General features: G+C 56.0%; 3 protein-coding genes across 9 annotated transcripts; all 3 read left to right on the forward strand.

The window, feature by feature from the left end:
- The first annotated feature begins 7,061 nt into the window (after positions 1 to 7,061).
- On the forward strand, positions 7,062 to 9,248 carry CIMAP1B (ciliary microtubule associated protein 1B). 7 transcript variants are annotated; one of them, XM_090272202.1, is made up of 6 exons: positions 7,062 to 7,702; positions 7,886 to 8,089; positions 8,320 to 8,424; positions 8,560 to 8,681; positions 8,820 to 8,984; positions 9,115 to 9,248. In XM_090272202.1, exons 1-6 carry the CDS (start codon positions 7,594 to 7,596, stop codon positions 9,193 to 9,195), a joined length of 786 nt encoding a protein of 261 aa, XP_090128328.1. In that variant the 5' UTR covers positions 7,062 to 7,593; the 3' UTR covers positions 9,196 to 9,248. The 7 variants fall into 7 exon arrangements, with proteins under 7 accessions (XP_090128328.1, XP_090128326.1, XP_090128323.1 ...); XM_090272200.1 differs by having other exon boundaries at positions 8,820 to 8,960; XM_090272197.1 differs by having other exon boundaries at positions 8,320 to 8,681; positions 8,820 to 8,960.
- A 185-nt stretch (positions 9,249 to 9,433) lies between these two features.
- On the forward strand, positions 9,434 to 13,217 carry TYMP (thymidine phosphorylase). The gene is made up of 9 exons (XM_090272203.1): positions 9,434 to 9,903; positions 10,058 to 10,260; positions 10,694 to 10,792; positions 11,160 to 11,289; positions 11,616 to 11,734; positions 12,232 to 12,394; positions 12,476 to 12,706; positions 12,810 to 12,950; positions 13,043 to 13,217. The coding sequence occupies exons 1-9, from the start codon at positions 9,714 to 9,716 to the stop codon at positions 13,198 to 13,200; spliced, it is 1,434 nt and encodes a 477-aa protein (XP_090128329.1). The 5' UTR covers positions 9,434 to 9,713; the 3' UTR covers positions 13,201 to 13,217.
- A 199-nt stretch (positions 13,218 to 13,416) lies between these two features.
- SCO2 (synthesis of cytochrome C oxidase 2) lies at positions 13,417 to 15,234 on the forward strand. Its single transcript, XM_090272204.1, has 3 exons — positions 13,417 to 13,482; positions 14,112 to 14,184; positions 14,395 to 15,234. Exons 2-3 carry the CDS (start codon positions 14,171 to 14,173, stop codon positions 15,206 to 15,208), a joined length of 828 nt encoding a protein of 275 aa, XP_090128330.1. The 5' UTR covers positions 13,417 to 13,482; positions 14,112 to 14,170; the 3' UTR covers positions 15,209 to 15,234.
- Positions 15,235 to 15,345: the final 111 nt, after the last annotated feature.

Here is a 15,345-nt window from a genome sequence, read left to right on the forward strand (position 1 = left end):
CACCAATGCTTCTGAGGACAAAGGATATCTGAGATCGGGGGTGGGGGGTGGGGGGGGTGGAGGATAGATATTCATCACCAAACTCCAGGAAATGGGAAAATGTAGCTAGACAGCTCAGCAAACAAGATAGGGAAATTTCAAAGAAGAGCTGGAGACAGACCTATAACCAAATCACCCTGTTATCACCCTCAGTTAATTTACTTAATTGCATTAGATTGTAACTCCAGAGTATCCAGCATAGAGAAACGGAGAAGGGGGGGAGGGGAAGGGGGGTCTTTACTGGCGTTAGGATAAAAACTGCCAGCTCCATCTTTTCGGCGTACACCTTGATTTGGCATTTAGGCGGCACCCAGAGCTGCAGATCTGTGAATAAACAACTGCCTTAATTACTGCTCAAGTCCTGTGTCCTGGTGTTTTATTGTGAGCAGTTCTCATAATGTGACCCAGCAATTTAAGGCATATATCTAAAAGAATTAAAAATAGGTACTCAAATGTGTATATGTTTACACATATTCATAGCTCTGTTCATAACAGGCAAAAGGAAGACACAGCCCCAAAACAATTTCCATGAACAAATGGATAAACAAATCACCGTACATACATACATTGGATCGGCCACAAAAGGGAAGGAAATGCTGACAGCTGCTACATCATTCACCTGGAGTGCATTGTGCTAAGTGCAATAAGCCAGGCAGAGAAGGACCCTTACTGTATGATTTCACTGAAATGAGGTGCCTACAGTAGTCACACTCCTGGAGGCAAGAAGTAGGTTAGAGGTTGCAAGGGCCTGGGAGGAGAGGAGGAGGAGTAATTGTTCAGTGGGTACAGCGTTTATGTTGGGGATGGTGAAAACGTTTTGGATATAGACAGTGGGGATGGGTACACAGCACTGGGAATGTATTTAGAGCCACTGAGCTGTACCCTTACAGATGGTTAAAATAATGAACAGTATCACATAGTCGTCGGACTGTCATTACTCCGTATCATAGGCCCGTAAGTAGTACATGTTCTAAAGGTACCGTGTAAGGTCTCAACAGCAAGGGTGGCCAGGAGCACTCATCACATTATACATTTGTAGGTTCCCCCAAACGGACTGGGCATAACTAGTTCCTCCAAGCAACAAAAAACGTGTCCAAGAATTTGTAGGCCTGGGGACAGCCCTCAGGACCCCAGAGGTAAGGTGTGCAGCCGAGGGCTGGCACAGGACGGGAGCTCAGCCAAGGCCTCGCTGTCTCTCCACAGACTGGCTCCGTCCCGATGAGCGGTTCCCAGCCAAGCCACCTAAAGAAGGAAGGAACGTCTCGACTCACGTCTCAACAACATAGAAATTGAGACTCACAGGCTAGTCATTAGCATTGACAACCAGTAGTTAATAAATAAGCAAATCAAGAAATAACACTTGAGTTATTTAGAAGTATTTGGTGCCAGAGCAGGATGCCCCAGGGAGGCTGATGGAAGGAAGGTAGACGTCACACACACCCTAGGTACTTACTTTAAATTTTGTGAAAAACAAGAACAAAGTAAATCAAAAAGAAAAACTGTATGTTTTCCTTACCAAATGTTACAAAAAATTTCACAGATAATAAATCCTAATAGACAACTGTCATCAGTGGGAAGGGGAGGAGGAGAGGGGCCCGGTGGTGCCACATATACAGAGCGCCCTCTGGTGGTGGGTTCTGTGCATACCGTCCTCAAAATAACGCCTCAAGTTTACAGCAGGGGCCACACAAAGTGTTCAAATAAGTGGGTGTAATCTGAACCGCTGTAAAATTTTAAGTAGCAATTTTAAAACTGGATTATAATTTGTATCCGTGAGAATGTATATCCATTAATAGCTCAAGGCGCCGTGTGCAGTGCATTGTGACACCCGCCGTGCCTCATCACGCTGGCTGGTATTTTCTGCCGTAAACAGCGACAGTGAATTAAGTAAAGCAGCATCAACAGCGTGGACGGCCCTCGGCAGCCTAATGTAGACTTTAAGAAGTAAGTCTCACAGTGGGAATGGGAAATGGTTCAACCACTCTGACAAATCTTAGAAAACAAACATACACTTACCATCCACCCAGCAATAGCCTCCTGGGCCTTTATCCCAGAGAAATGTCTACACAAACATCTGCACACCGGTGTTCATAGGACTTTAATTTTTAATAGCCAAGCTATTTTTTCTTTTTTTTAAGATTTTATTTATTTATTTTTAGAGAGAGGGGAAGGGAGGGAGAAAGAGAGGGAGAGAAACATCCATGTGGGGTTGCCTCTCGCATGCCCCTAACTCGGGACCTGGCCCACAACCCAGGCCTGTGTCCTGACTGGGTATCGAACCAGCGACCCTTTGGTTCTCAGGCCGGCGCTCAATCTGTTGAGCCACACCAGCCAGGGCAGCCAAGCTATTTTAAAATTAACGATGACAATGTTGTATATCAAAAGGCACAGATATAACTAAAACTATATTTAGGAAAAACCCGTGACCATAGTTTTAAAGGCAGTTATAAGTAAATAAAGAAGACTGAAAAATAAGTTGACTGAGCCTGGGTTCCTTAGGAAAGCAAAGCTGAAGCAAAAAACGCCTGTGCAGGGTTTCAGTGGGGCAAGACCCCAGGGAGCAGGGACGCGGCGCGCGCTCACTGCTGCCTCCCATGGGACCGGCCTCCGAGAGGCCAAAGAAACTCATCATTTCTCAATACTGTCATCCAGGGGAGGAAATGAATTAGTCCAGTCAAAGGTCTTCCCCCCGAAGTCTGCATTTCCTGCCTCTCCAGGCAGCCCTGAGGCGTGGAGCAAGGCACCGCAGGAGGCAGCTGACAAGTGGCCCTGGAGGTGCATCAGGCCAAGGAATTCTAGAGTGAGCACAGGAGTGCCTGAGACACCAGCAACAAAATGTGTTAAGTGTCTACAAGGAAAAATAATTAAAAGCAGAAAATAAAGCAAAAAATAAATGCTTGTATATTTCAAAATCTACAAATATGTCATTGAGCATGAGCAATCAGGGCAGTCACCCTTTTTCCAGCGTTTGTATTGTCATCAGACGGGGACTGGCCCAGAGCAGGTCTGTGGCGGGCCAGTGGATGCTTGACTTTTATGTAGGAAAGACATCACGTGATGAGTCCAGGTGACTTTGAGAGGACATTGGTTAAAGCTGGGGACAGTGCGACAAAGGAAGGACTCAGGGTAGAAGAAGCAACAGGAGAGCCCAGGTGTGGCTGCTGTCAGCTCACTGGAAAATCGGAGGAAAGGGGTCCTTGGAGACAGGTTGAGGGGGTGAGGCCAGGACCAGCTGCTGCTCCCCGTGGCTCCCCTGGCTGTGAGGCTCCTGGGGACCCTTTGTTTAGGAGGAAGTAGAAAGCCATGTCTGGGAGGGGTCCAGGCACGCTCTAGAGGGAGCACACATTGGGTGCTTGTCTTGAGGTTTTTTAATCCTTCTTCTGCAAGTGAGAACCTTAGGGGAGAGTTCAGTAAAATATTCATCAGCTTTCCAGGTGCGTTTTTAATACGCTGATGCATCAAAATGAGTGTGTAGTGGAGCTTGGGATTATGCTCTGGTCGGCTTTACTGGGTTGCTTTTCCCTTGGGTCATTCTGGCTCTAATGGGTTTTTGTTAGTTGTTCCCCAGACGTCATCTGTCCTTGCATTGAGTTTGCACAAACAGCATTAACTGGGCCTCTGTCCTGTGACCCCCCGACCAGGAAGACTTAAGCTGTGTATTCTCGGGTTGGGAGGGAGCGGTATGAGCCACTCGCTCTCAGCGTCCCTGCTTTGCGGGGAGAAGTTCTTGTGACTCACCAGCTGGCTATAAGCTGTTCAGATAGTTCGGCCCTGGTTAGTTATCGCATCTCAGCTTCCCCGTTCCACCTGCCCAGGAGCCTGCCTAGCTTCTTACTGCCTTCCCTCGGTACGACTAACGTGATCTTTCAAATGTGTCAATTGAAAATCGTATCACATGGACAAAAATGTTTTCTTTACATATATTTCAAGTAACATGAAAAATACAGATCCCCACAGATATGTTATACAAATGCATTTGTGTGTGGTTGTAATTTCTCCTCTTCTTTCCCCTTTACAGCTTCTTCTCCCAGGTACTCTGCCCATTCACACCTAGTGTAAGAATCACTTATTTTAGTCTTTAAATTGTACTTTGTTTATAATTTTACAGTGCTTTTTCTTACACACTTATGGTTCTACCATTGCCGATAAACAAGGTGCATGATGTCTTCTCCCAACAAGACAAAACCTCGGGAATACTCCTCTCCCTCCTCATTCGCCCCTTCTGCCCACCCCCACGTGGAACTCAGAATGTGTTTACCTCTCCCTCAGCACCTGGGTTTTGCTGAAATCGAACGTCTCCCCTCTTGAACAATTTGGGTCTCAGCGAAGTTGGTCACAGAAAAAATGCCTTGGTTGTCTCTCCCCAACAACCCTTTCATGCTGACGCCTGTGTGACAAGTCGGGCGTCTCTCAGACGACAAAGGAGAGAACACGCAATTATGAGTATGACTTGGTTTTTGAACATGTTGCTTCTCAAACCGCCTTCTGGAACTAATTCAGTTTGAGAACCGAGGTTCCACTGTAGTTTCATCTTCACTAGAGTGTGTTTGTGTGTATGTGTAAGAGTAAGAGACTCATTGCTCAAAACATCTCCTCTTCCGCCCATCTCAGGGTCTGCTGCTGGCGCACCTGCTCTCGGTTTTCCATCTTTTCATGGTATTTTCCTCATACCAGGGAACTGTGTGCTCCACGCTTTGAACCTCCGCACATCCCAACCCCATTCTTTTGCTCAGACAGGTGGAGGCCGCCTCGACTGAGCAACGCAAATGATTTTAAAATATCCCAAATTCGGTAAAATATTTCACGTATGAAATAATTTGCACCAAACAAAAATTTTTTGCCTTGCCCTGTTTCGCTACTTTAAATTTTGAACCCAAATAAAAACTCTTGATGGTGTTTACAGGATTGACAGAACTCATGCTGTTTCTTCCTTATTACAATCACTCTGGTGTCATCGCTCATCTTAAATCCACTGCGTGAAGGGAGAGAGGTGTCGTCACAGTGAGAGGACTGATCGCCCAGCCCAGAGCTCTGAGGAACCTCAGGAGGCCCGAGCAGGAGGTCCTCAACCTGGGGAAAGCCTGTCAACCATGAAACCAAAGTGCTCTGAGTTAACTTCCACACAGGATGCAATGTTTACTAAAGGATAAGTGATAAAAAGTGCTAACTTGAAACTTATATATATGCTACTAAAACAACAGTAATCACAGTATTGTTCAAAACTTGGTCAACAAGAGATTTGGAGGAGGTATTGGGTTGGCCAAAAAGTCTTTTTTTTTTTTTTCTGTAAAATAAAAGACACATTTTTCATTATTCATTTTGCACGTTTGAGTGTCGGCTGTCTCCCATGTGATATAATGTTGATTGTTCTCAGTTAATGTCTTGAATTGATTGCTGTCAACTTCAGTTGGTCTATGCAGCCATGGGGCATTGGCTGGCGAGAAATCTCCAGCCTGAAACTTCACAAACTACTCAACATGTTCCATCAGTCACAGCACCTTCTCCATACACGGCACAAAGCTTTTACTGTGCTTCAGTTGTGTTTTTACCTTTCTTGAAATAACAAAGCATAATATGCCAAATATGTTGTCTATTTTCTTCCATCTTCAAGATTAAAATGGCTACATGTAAGTTACATGCTGCTATGACAGCTGTCACAATACAATCTAACAAAATTGTTTAGAATAAAGTTAAAGACAACTAAGTGCTACTAGAGTCAGCTTAAGGAAAAAAGTCAAATGAACTTTTTGGCCAACCCAATGTTTTTTATCTCTGATCATCTTTAGAATTGCTGACTTCATGAGAACAGTAAAGAGCAGATTATCCCTGGCAGATCAGCTATGACTCAGTTGGTTGGAGCACCCTCCCATAACCAAAAGGTTGTGGCTTTGATTCCCCGTCAGGGCACACACCCGGTTTGGGCAGGTCCTGGAGCATGCACAATCCCCCGTCCAGTTGCCTACGAGAGGCAACCCGTCCATGCTTCTCTTTCCCTTCGATTCTCCCTTGCTTTCTCTCTAAAAGCAATGAGAAAATGCCCTTGGGTGAGGATACAAAAACTAATTTTAAAAAAGCAGACTGACTTCAGCACTGAGTATTGTTTTAAAATTCTCTGCAGGTGATGCATCCCCTATGGGCCTGCCCCTCTCAGCCCTCGGAGACCCATGGAGAGGCCTCAGGAGAGTGGCCCCCAGCGGCCCCTCCTGATTCTCAGTCCTCTGCTGGCCCACCCAACTCAGCACGCACCTGGCAAAGGCCAGGAACCCCCACCGAGCACTGTCCTGCCTGCCGCTTCTGTCCTGGGAGCGAGCAGGTGAGTGCCAAGCTGGACAGAATAGACCCATTCTTTCAGCGTACTTGAGTGTTCCTTTTTCTACTATTTGTAAAATAAATATTATGTTTATTTAAAGATTTTCTTCATTAATAATGAAATCCTTTAAAGCTTTATGTTTCCCTCGGAACACAGCTTTCGCTACGCCCTACAGAGGCGGGGTATGAAGGCATCTACCTCTGCAGTTTTAAATATAATTGGAATTTCATCTTTGAGTTTCTCTTTGACCCAGGGTTTTTTAAAGAGAATTTGCTAATTACTAACTAAAGTTTGTTTGGTTTTTTAACATTTATGGCTTGCTTAGAATTGTTGACCAAATCATACAGCCCAGTTATCTTTGTTCAACTGATACGGGTTTCTGCAAGTACAGGTGACCCGGTCCATGATTACCTCTTGCAAATATTCCATGGACTTAAATAGATGCAAAGTTCTCTGTCTACACATAGCAATAAACTGAGCATGCAGTTTGTGTTATTCATGTTTTTTATTCTCATACCTGTTTTTGGTCTACAGAACTGTCCACTTAAGGAATGGGTGTATTGAAGGCTGGGGAAGCCTGAGGCCAGCGTTCGGGTTAGCAGCCCAGTCTGCAGGACGCCTGTAAAGCCAGGCTCCAAAGAGGGGAGGCCAAGGGTGGCCGTGCTGGGGGGCGGGGGGCGGGGGGCGGAGCCAGGGGACGCCAATCCGGTTGCCAGGAGGCGGGAACCGGACACAATGGGGTATGGGAGTCGGGGCTGGCGGGGGCGGGAATCCAGGCACCCCCCACCTGCCTTGACAGCCAGGAGCCACGGAAGCAGGTTAGTGCATGGGCTTCAGGGGGGAACCCCGCTCTGGGCACCGGGTTTTCAATGCTGCTCCCTTCATACAGTACCTTTACCCGATGCCCTCAAAGTATTCCGGCCGCACAGAACCCCGGGGAATTCCCTTCCCACGGAGTTTAGTCCATACTTATACGGGCCCACACCCTTTATTGAACTCACTCGGCTTGGGAGAAGGGGCCGAGAGATGGCCTGGAAGCTCGGTCCCTGCGCCACGCCCCCCACTGAGCAGGGAAAGCTACCGTTTGTTTTCCTGATGCCTGGGATACGCGTGGAGCCCCGCCCCCGGAGTGGGGACTGAGCTGGAGGGGCTGGAAAGTGCGTCCCCTTCAAGTTTGGGGAGGAGGGGCCGGGGCCGCCACCTTCTGTCCACAGGTGCTGCAGGCCGTAAGCACCCACCACGCCATGGGCTCAGACGTTTGGGTCGGTCCTTGGCGGCCGCACCGGCCCCGCGGCCCCATCGCGGCGCTCTACAGAGGCCCGGGGCCCAAATACAAGCTGCCCTCCAACACGGGTACCATCGGGGCGCAGGACTGCGCAGGGTTGGGTTGGGGAGGAAGGGACCACCGAGGTCAGTGCCGGGAGGGGTGCTATATCCCAGGCAGGGGAGCGGGAGGTCTATTCGGGGGGGACTGCGTGGGGTCTGTGCCCGGGGTCAGAGTGGCGGGGCCCAGGGTGATGCTCACACGCCCGGTAGGCTACACTCTGCACGATCCATCGCGGACCCGCGCCCCCGCCTTCTCCTTCGGTCTGCGCCTCCCCACGCAGCAGACATCCTGCGGACCAGGGCCCGGCCACCTGGTGCCCGCACGCATGACCGTGCGCGGCCCCGACAGCACCCCGGCCTACTCCATCTACGGCCGCCCGCGCCAGGCAGCGCCCAGCCTTACTCCCGGACCAGGTCAGGACTCCTGGGACTCCGTCCTCCCCAGCGCCTGGGAGACCTACCCGGAACCCTCCCCACCTGACCCCAAGCCCAACCTCGGGTACCCTAACACTCCAAATTCGATCCCCTATATCGGACCTGAAAGGAATTTCAAGCCCCACCAGGTTTTGATAAATCGAGGCTCAGTTTCCCCTAATCCCTTAACCCCAACCGGGTTCCGCCCGCACCCCGGGTCCACCCCACAGGCAAGTATTTTCCGGAGCGTGCGGGGAACGCGACGTATCCCTGCGCGCCTCGGCACACCATCGCGCCCCGAAACTGGGGAATCCACGCGGAGCAGCACACCCCAGGTGAGACCACTAAGTTCCGTTTCAGCCCCGAGGCCCCTGGGTGCTGGGACCAACCGGCACTCCCAGAGGTGGGCCGACCCGGGTGGTCAGCCGAGACCCAACGCCGGACCCCACCCCTCGCTGCCTGCTTCCCAGGCCCCGGGACTTACACAGTGCCCTCGCTCCTGGGCCCGCGCGTCATCGGTAAAGTCTCGGCCCCAACTTACTCCATCCATGGCCGCAGCGCAGTGGGCAGCTTCTTCGAGGACCTCAGCAAGGTGGGTGGGTGGGGGGACTGCGGCCGCAGCGTAGCGTTGGGGTCAGCTGGGCGGACCGCAGGTCAGGAAGCAAGGGGTGGAAGTCGGTGGACAGCGGAGAATGGAAGTCGGACCAGCGCCCCTTCTGCGCTCCCGCAGACTCCGGGTCCCTGCGCCTACCACGTGGTGAACCCTGGGGTCTACAAGACTCGGGCCCCTCAGTTCACGATGCTGGCGCGGACTTCGCTCCCCCAAGACAACACCCTGAATCCCGGGCCCGCAGCCTACAATGTGGACCAGGTAACCTGGGGTCCAGGGACAAGGGTCAGATGCGGGGGAATGAGTGTCCAGGCCCAGAACTGAGGGTCTGAGGTCCGAGGTTTGGGAGCTGGAGTCCCGGCGCGGAGCCGCACGGCCGGCTCCGTGAGGTCAGCGAGGTCTCCCGGGTCCACAGCACCGGAAGCCTGGCGGCTGGAGTTTCGGGATCCGACACTCGGACTATCTGGCCCGGATCGTGCCCGACTTGGATGACTGATGGGCTGACCGGCGCGGTGCCACAAATATCTGCTTAAAATTTGCGGAGCCAGACGTGTGCAGCTCTTCTGTGCCAGCGTCGGGGGAGGGCGCGCTCGGCACGGGCGGAGCCTCGCGTCCCCGGGGCTTTCGTGATTGGCCGAAACAAAACTGCAGGGAGTCGTCCCGCCTCTCCGAGGCGGCCATTGGCCTAGAATCCCGCTGTCCTTGGGCCTCTAGGGACCATCCCGGGGGGGTCCTCTGGGTTCTGAGCCTGTGGGGGCGAACCACAGGGCAGAAGCGGTTGGACTCCAAGCAGGAAGGGCAAGGGCCATTGTTCGAGACAGGTAGGGACCCGGGGCCATTTACAAAGCTGAGAAGTGGTAGCCAGACACGGAGACACGCACACGGGCAACACAGACACGGGACGGCAGCGGACCCAAGGAACAGCAGGGTGGGGACCGGTGCCCCAGGCCGCACAGTCGGACGCAGCGCAGCGGCAGGTTGCAGCTGCGTCTCACACCCCGCAGGCCGGGAGCGATGGCGGCACCCAGCCCAGCGGCTGACCTCTCGTGGGGAGGGCCCCGGAACCTCCCTGACACACGGCCGGAGCTCAAGCAGCTCCCGGAGCTGATCCGCCTGAAACGAGACGGAGGCCGCCTGAGCGAGGGGGACATTAGGGGCTTCGTGCGCGCTGTGGTGGACGGGAACGCACAGGGTGCGCAAATAGGTGTGTCGGGACGGCTGGGCACCCCTGACTCCAATCCAGAGACTTCCTTCCCTGAGCACACCATAGCACCCCACCACTGCCACTGCCCCCAGAATGGCCCACCGTTGTGGGGACGACCGTTCATGCCGCCTACACCACTGTACCCTGTGCTTAGGGGCCATGCTCATGGCCATCCGACTGCGGGGCATGGATCTGGAGGAGACCGTGGCGCTGACCCAGGCCCTCGCCAACTCCGGGCAGAAGCTGGAGTGGCCAGAGGCCTGGCGCCAGCAGCTTGTGGACAAACATTCCACAGGGGGAGTGGGTGACAAGGTCAGCCTGGTCCTGACACCTGCCCTGGCTGCCTGTGGCTGCAAGGTGAGAAGGCGCCTCCTCTCCAGACCAGAAACTCTGACCTCAAAGAGGCCAGCAGCTTCCAACCTCTAATTTGGTCCAGAGAGAGTCCTAAAGGCAGGACCAAGGACTCTTGCCCCCCAGGACAAAACTTGGTCCCCCTTCTCATCAGCCCCCATAACAGGACCAAGTTATCTGGCACCCCTTCCCCTTCAGTACCCCAGAAAGGACTCCCAAGGGAAAAGCTTCCCTTAGTCCCCCAGATTTGTGCCCCCAAGGATACCAGCCTCTCCCCCCAGTGCCCCCCCATCACAAACCAGGGCAATTTCTTTTCCATTACCCCTCCACCAGCTGAACACCCACAACCCCTTAGTAAATACTTAACTCCAGCTGAAGTCCTAACCAGGGAAGGTGAGGGGGTGACTGTGCAGGTGTGTTCAGTGTACCTGTCCAGCAGGTACCCATGATCAGCGGACGTGGTTTGGGGCACACAGGGGGCACCCTGGATAAACTAGAGTCTATTCCTGGATTCACCGTCATCCAGAGCCCAGAACAGGTACCTGTGGGCATTGATTGGTTGTTGATGGAAACATTAACCAGAATTGCCGATGGATCACTGATCAGGGTAACTAATGAGGAATGCCAATCAAAATCATTCATGGGTCATTGGGCTTTGGTCAAGGTTATCAATGGGACTTTGGAGTCATTAGTAGGGACTTGTTCAAAATCATTCATGGGCCATAGGACATTGATCAATATCCCTGACGCGTTGAGCCAGTCACTGATGAGGACTTACCAGAATTGCTCATAAGTCACACATTTGTCAAGGTCGCTGGTGAGTCCTTGGTCAGGGTTAGTGATGGGGTCGCTGATCAGAGGTCATGACAGTCACTGGGAGTCCTGATGTAAGGGGATTTGGCCAGATGCAAGGTCTGCTGGAGAGAGTGGGCTGCTGTATTGTGGGTCAGAGCAAGAAGCTGGTTCCTGCGGATGGAATCCTGTATGAAGCCAGAGATGTGACAGCAACTGTTGACAGCCTGCCACTCATCACAGGTGACCTGACCCCAAAGTCCAGAGTCCACCTTGTGCATGTGAAAAATCCCTGACCTCTGATGGAACAGTAGGGGTGCTCCATAAGGGGAATGTGGGACCTCCCCCAACCCCAGGGTTAGTGCCCCCTCATCACAGGATGTCTGACCACCAGCTCAAGAGGGAGAGCTGGCTGATGCACAAGGGCCCAGGCCCTGTGGCCGCCACCATAAGGGACCTGACCCTCAGCGTTCAGGGTCGCTGACTCCTCAAGACAGGCTGGCCTGAGGCAGAATGCCCGCACCTCCCAGGAAGCTGCCCCTCATCTGCAGCCCCTCTGCCTCCCGCAGCCTCCATCCTCAGTAAGAAGGTGGTGGAGACCCTGTCTGCTCTGCTGGTAGACGTGAAGTTTGGAGAGGCTGCCCTCTTACCCAGCAAGACAGAAGCCCAGGGGCTGGCCAAAGTGCTGGTGAGCAGCTGTGCCCATGGAGTCTGTGTGGCCTCTCCAGGGTGGCGTCCCAGTGCGTGTGGCCCTTCTGATGGGGAATATCATGTGGGTCCAACCTCTCCTTCATAACTGGAGCAGCCTGCACCCTGTGCCTTTCAGCACACGTCCACTCAGGCAGCCCTGTGTCACCATGGTCTCTGCCAGGACCCAGCCTCCCAGCTGCCGGTCCGTCCTCGCCCCGCCCCCCCCACCTCTGCCCCCCATGCAGTGGCCTTACCCAAAGCTGGCCTGGCCTCAGGTCTGGAGAACCTTCCAAGGCTCTCCATTCTAGGACTAGTGCAGGGTCTTCCTGACACCCCACCACTGAAGTCAGGGACATTGCCTGCTTCAGGGCTCACCCCCACCCCCACCCAAAGCCTTCTGCGACCCCCTCAGTCCTCGGGAACTGCCAAGCAAGGGGGCAGCACCGGCTGGAGTTTGGGACGCAGAACCGGCCACGCTGAACCGTGTCTCCACAGGTTGCTGTAGGGGCAGGTCTGGGGCTTCGGGTTGCAGCGGCTCTGACCGCTATGGACAACCCCCTGGGCCGCAGCGTGGGCCACAGCCTGGAGGTGCAGGAGGCCCTGCTTTGCTTGGACGGCGCGGGACCACCGGACCTGCGGGACCTGGTCACGAGGCTCGGTGAGTGGACGGGGAAGAGGTGTGGGCACCGGAGCTAGGAAAGCGCCCCGCTGCACCTAAGCCCCGAACGCGCGCCGGCAGGCGGCGCCCTGCTCTGGTTCAGCGGACGGGCGGAGGCCCAGGAGCAGGGCGCCGCCAGGGTGGCCGCGGCGCTGGACGACGGCTCGGCCCGGGACCGCTTCGAGCGAATGATCGCGACACAGGGTGTGGCCCCGGGCCTGGCCCGAGCCCTGTGCTCCGGAACCCCCGCGCAGCGCCGCCAGCTACTGCCCCGCGCCCGGGAGCAAGAGGAGCTGCTCGCGCCCGCCGACGGTGAGCTCTCGCGGGCTCGCGCCCCTCCCCGCCCAGGTCCCTCCCTAAGCCCGGGGCCCGGCCCCCGCCCACCCCCATCCCGCCCAGCGCCCTCTCTCCGCAGGGACCGTGGAACTCGTCCGGGCCCTGCCGCTGGCGCGCGTGCTGCACGAACTCGGGGCCGGGCGCAGCCGCGTCGGGGAGCCGCTCCGCCTGGGCGTGGGCGCCGAGTTGCTGGTCGGCGTGGGCCAGAAGCTGCGCCGTGGTGAGCACGGAGCCCCGCCCCCCCGCGCCCGGGCTGATCGCCGCGCCCGCCGGCCGCCCGCGCCTGCTAAGCGCCAGCCCCGCCTTCCGCAGGAACGCCTTGGCTCCGCGTGCACCTGGACGCGCCCGCGCTCAGCGGCCCTCAGCGCCGCGCCCTGCAGGGGGCGCTCGTGCTCTCGGGCCGCGAGCCCTTCGCCGCCCCCTCGCCCTTCGCTGAGCTCATCTTGCCGCCGACCAACGTGCAGCAATAAAACCCGAGAACCGCAAAGCCGTGTCCGTGCCTGGCAGAGCGCGGGCAGGGAGCGGGAGGGCGGGATGCGCCGGCGAGAGGGCCCCTCGGAGTGAGGGGGCGGGGACCCCCGCCCCCAGCACGTGACAGTCCGCTAGGAGTCAGGGTGCGCGTGCGCGGCGCCAGTGGCGCGTGCGCATTGGCGTCAAGCGCGGCGACCGGGCAAAACCTTGGCGGGCAACGGGCCCTTTAGGAGCCGGACTGGGCACTTGGGGCCGTGTTCCCTGACTCGAGACGGCGAGAGGTGCGGACCCCGGGAGGCCTGGGGAGACCCCGGGTGCAGGGGATGGAGCGGCGGGAGGGCGCTTGGGGCGTGCTCGGTGCGCGACAGCCGCAGGTGCGTTCGCTTGCCAGCGCCGGTCGCGCCCCGCTTACAGCCCATTTTGTAAAGGAGGAGGCGGCTACAGAGGCGAAGGGACGTGCCCAAGGTCACCCGTCCCGGAGCCCAAGCCAGGAACCGTGGGACGAAGGGTGGAGGGCCAGAGTTTAGGGGCAGCAGCTGAACAGGTGAGGGGGTGCTCGGAGGCCCCCGTAGAAAGGCACAGAGGTCACCGAAGCAACGGCAGGGCATGGACCATGAACCACCCGAGTTGCTATGGGAAACCTGGGTGCGAAGAGGGTGGGATCTGCGGCAAGTGGAAACCTTGCGTCTCCGCCTGAGTGTGGGAGGCCTGTGGGATGGCGCGGCACGGGTGGGAATTGCACGTGCTAGGTGTGCAGACCGGTGTGGGTGACTGACGGTTCCTGCGGAAGGTGGGGAAGGGCGCTCTGAAGTGGAAGGCTGGCGGGCTGCAGAAGGGCAGGCGAGTCCGCCTTCGAGGGTTGAAGCCAGGCACCCAGCCACCTCTCCTCTGAAACGGGAGTTTATTGCAGACACACGTGCTCAGGAATCCAGGCCGGCCGTGCACTGGGAATGCTTTCACTCGGCTCAGATGCTAAAACACAGGTGAGCGCTGGGCTCTCTGGGGCTGCAGGCAGCGCCCAGGTGGGAGGAGGCGGAATGAGGCTGGAGGTGAAGTGGTCCTGAGCTCAGCGGAGCATTGGGTGACTGGTCAGGGACAGCTGTGAGCCAGGTGTAGGGTTGGTCCAGGATGATGGGAGACAACCCAGGAGGTTAAGGCACCTTCTGGCTCCTGACACTTTTGCTCTTTCCCAGGAGCATCAGTCCTGTGCTGCTGCTGCTTCAGACACCCAAGGCTCGACATGGGCCCCCTCCGCTCAAGCCCGCAGCCCTCCCTAGGACCCCTGGAGGTGAGGCCCTCCTCGTGGGGTGTCGGCTCCTGTCAAGGCAGAGCCCTGCAGAGACAGGCAGGCAGGGTAAGCACCAGGGCCCTGGGCTGCGAACCAGGCTGCTAGTCACAGCCTTGTTTGGGGCTGGGCTGGGGGGGGCCTTGCTGGCCATGAGGGCCGAGAAGGAGCAGCAGCGGCAGCAGCGGCGGACAGAGGCCCTGCGGCAGGCCTCCGTGGGCCAGGGCGACTTCAGCCTGCTGGACCACCAGGGCCAAGCCCGATGCAAAACCGACTTCCGGGGCCAGTGGGTGCTCATATACTTTGGCTTCACTCACTGTCCCGACATCTGCCCTGACGAGCTGGAGAAGCTGGTGCAGGTGGTGCGGCAGCTGGAGGCAGAGCCCGGCCTGCCCCCCGTGCAGCCCATCTTCATCACCGTGGACCCTGAGCGGGACGACGTCGCAGCCATGGCCCGCTACGTACGGGACTTCCACCCAAGGCTGCTGGGCCTGACCGGCTCTGCTGAGCAGGTGGCCCGGGTCAGCCGCAGCTACCGCGTGTACTACAGCGCTGGCCCCAAGGACGAGGACCAGGACTACATTGTGGACCACTCCATTGCCATATACCTGCTCAGCCCCGATGGCCTCTTCACAGACTACTATGGCCGGGCCAAGTCAGCTGAGCAGATCGCAGACAGCGTGCGTCAGCACATGGCTGCCTTCCGCAGCATCCTGCCCTGAGCCAGATCATTAAAGAATATGGTGGAGCTGTGTGTGCGTGTGAGCTGTACCAGCCGCGCTGCGAGGCCACAGCGGGAAAGGGGCACTGAAGGGCGGGCAGCCATCTTCTCTGCACAGAGCAGGAGCCTTTGTAAGGG

Source organism: Furipterus horrens, unplaced genomic scaffold, assembly GCF_987537825.1.
Source record: "Furipterus horrens unplaced genomic scaffold, mFurHor1.1.pri manual_scaffold_4, whole genome shotgun sequence".
In the NCBI taxonomy this organism is placed as follows: domain Eukaryota; kingdom Metazoa; phylum Chordata; class Mammalia; order Chiroptera; family Furipteridae; genus Furipterus; species Furipterus horrens.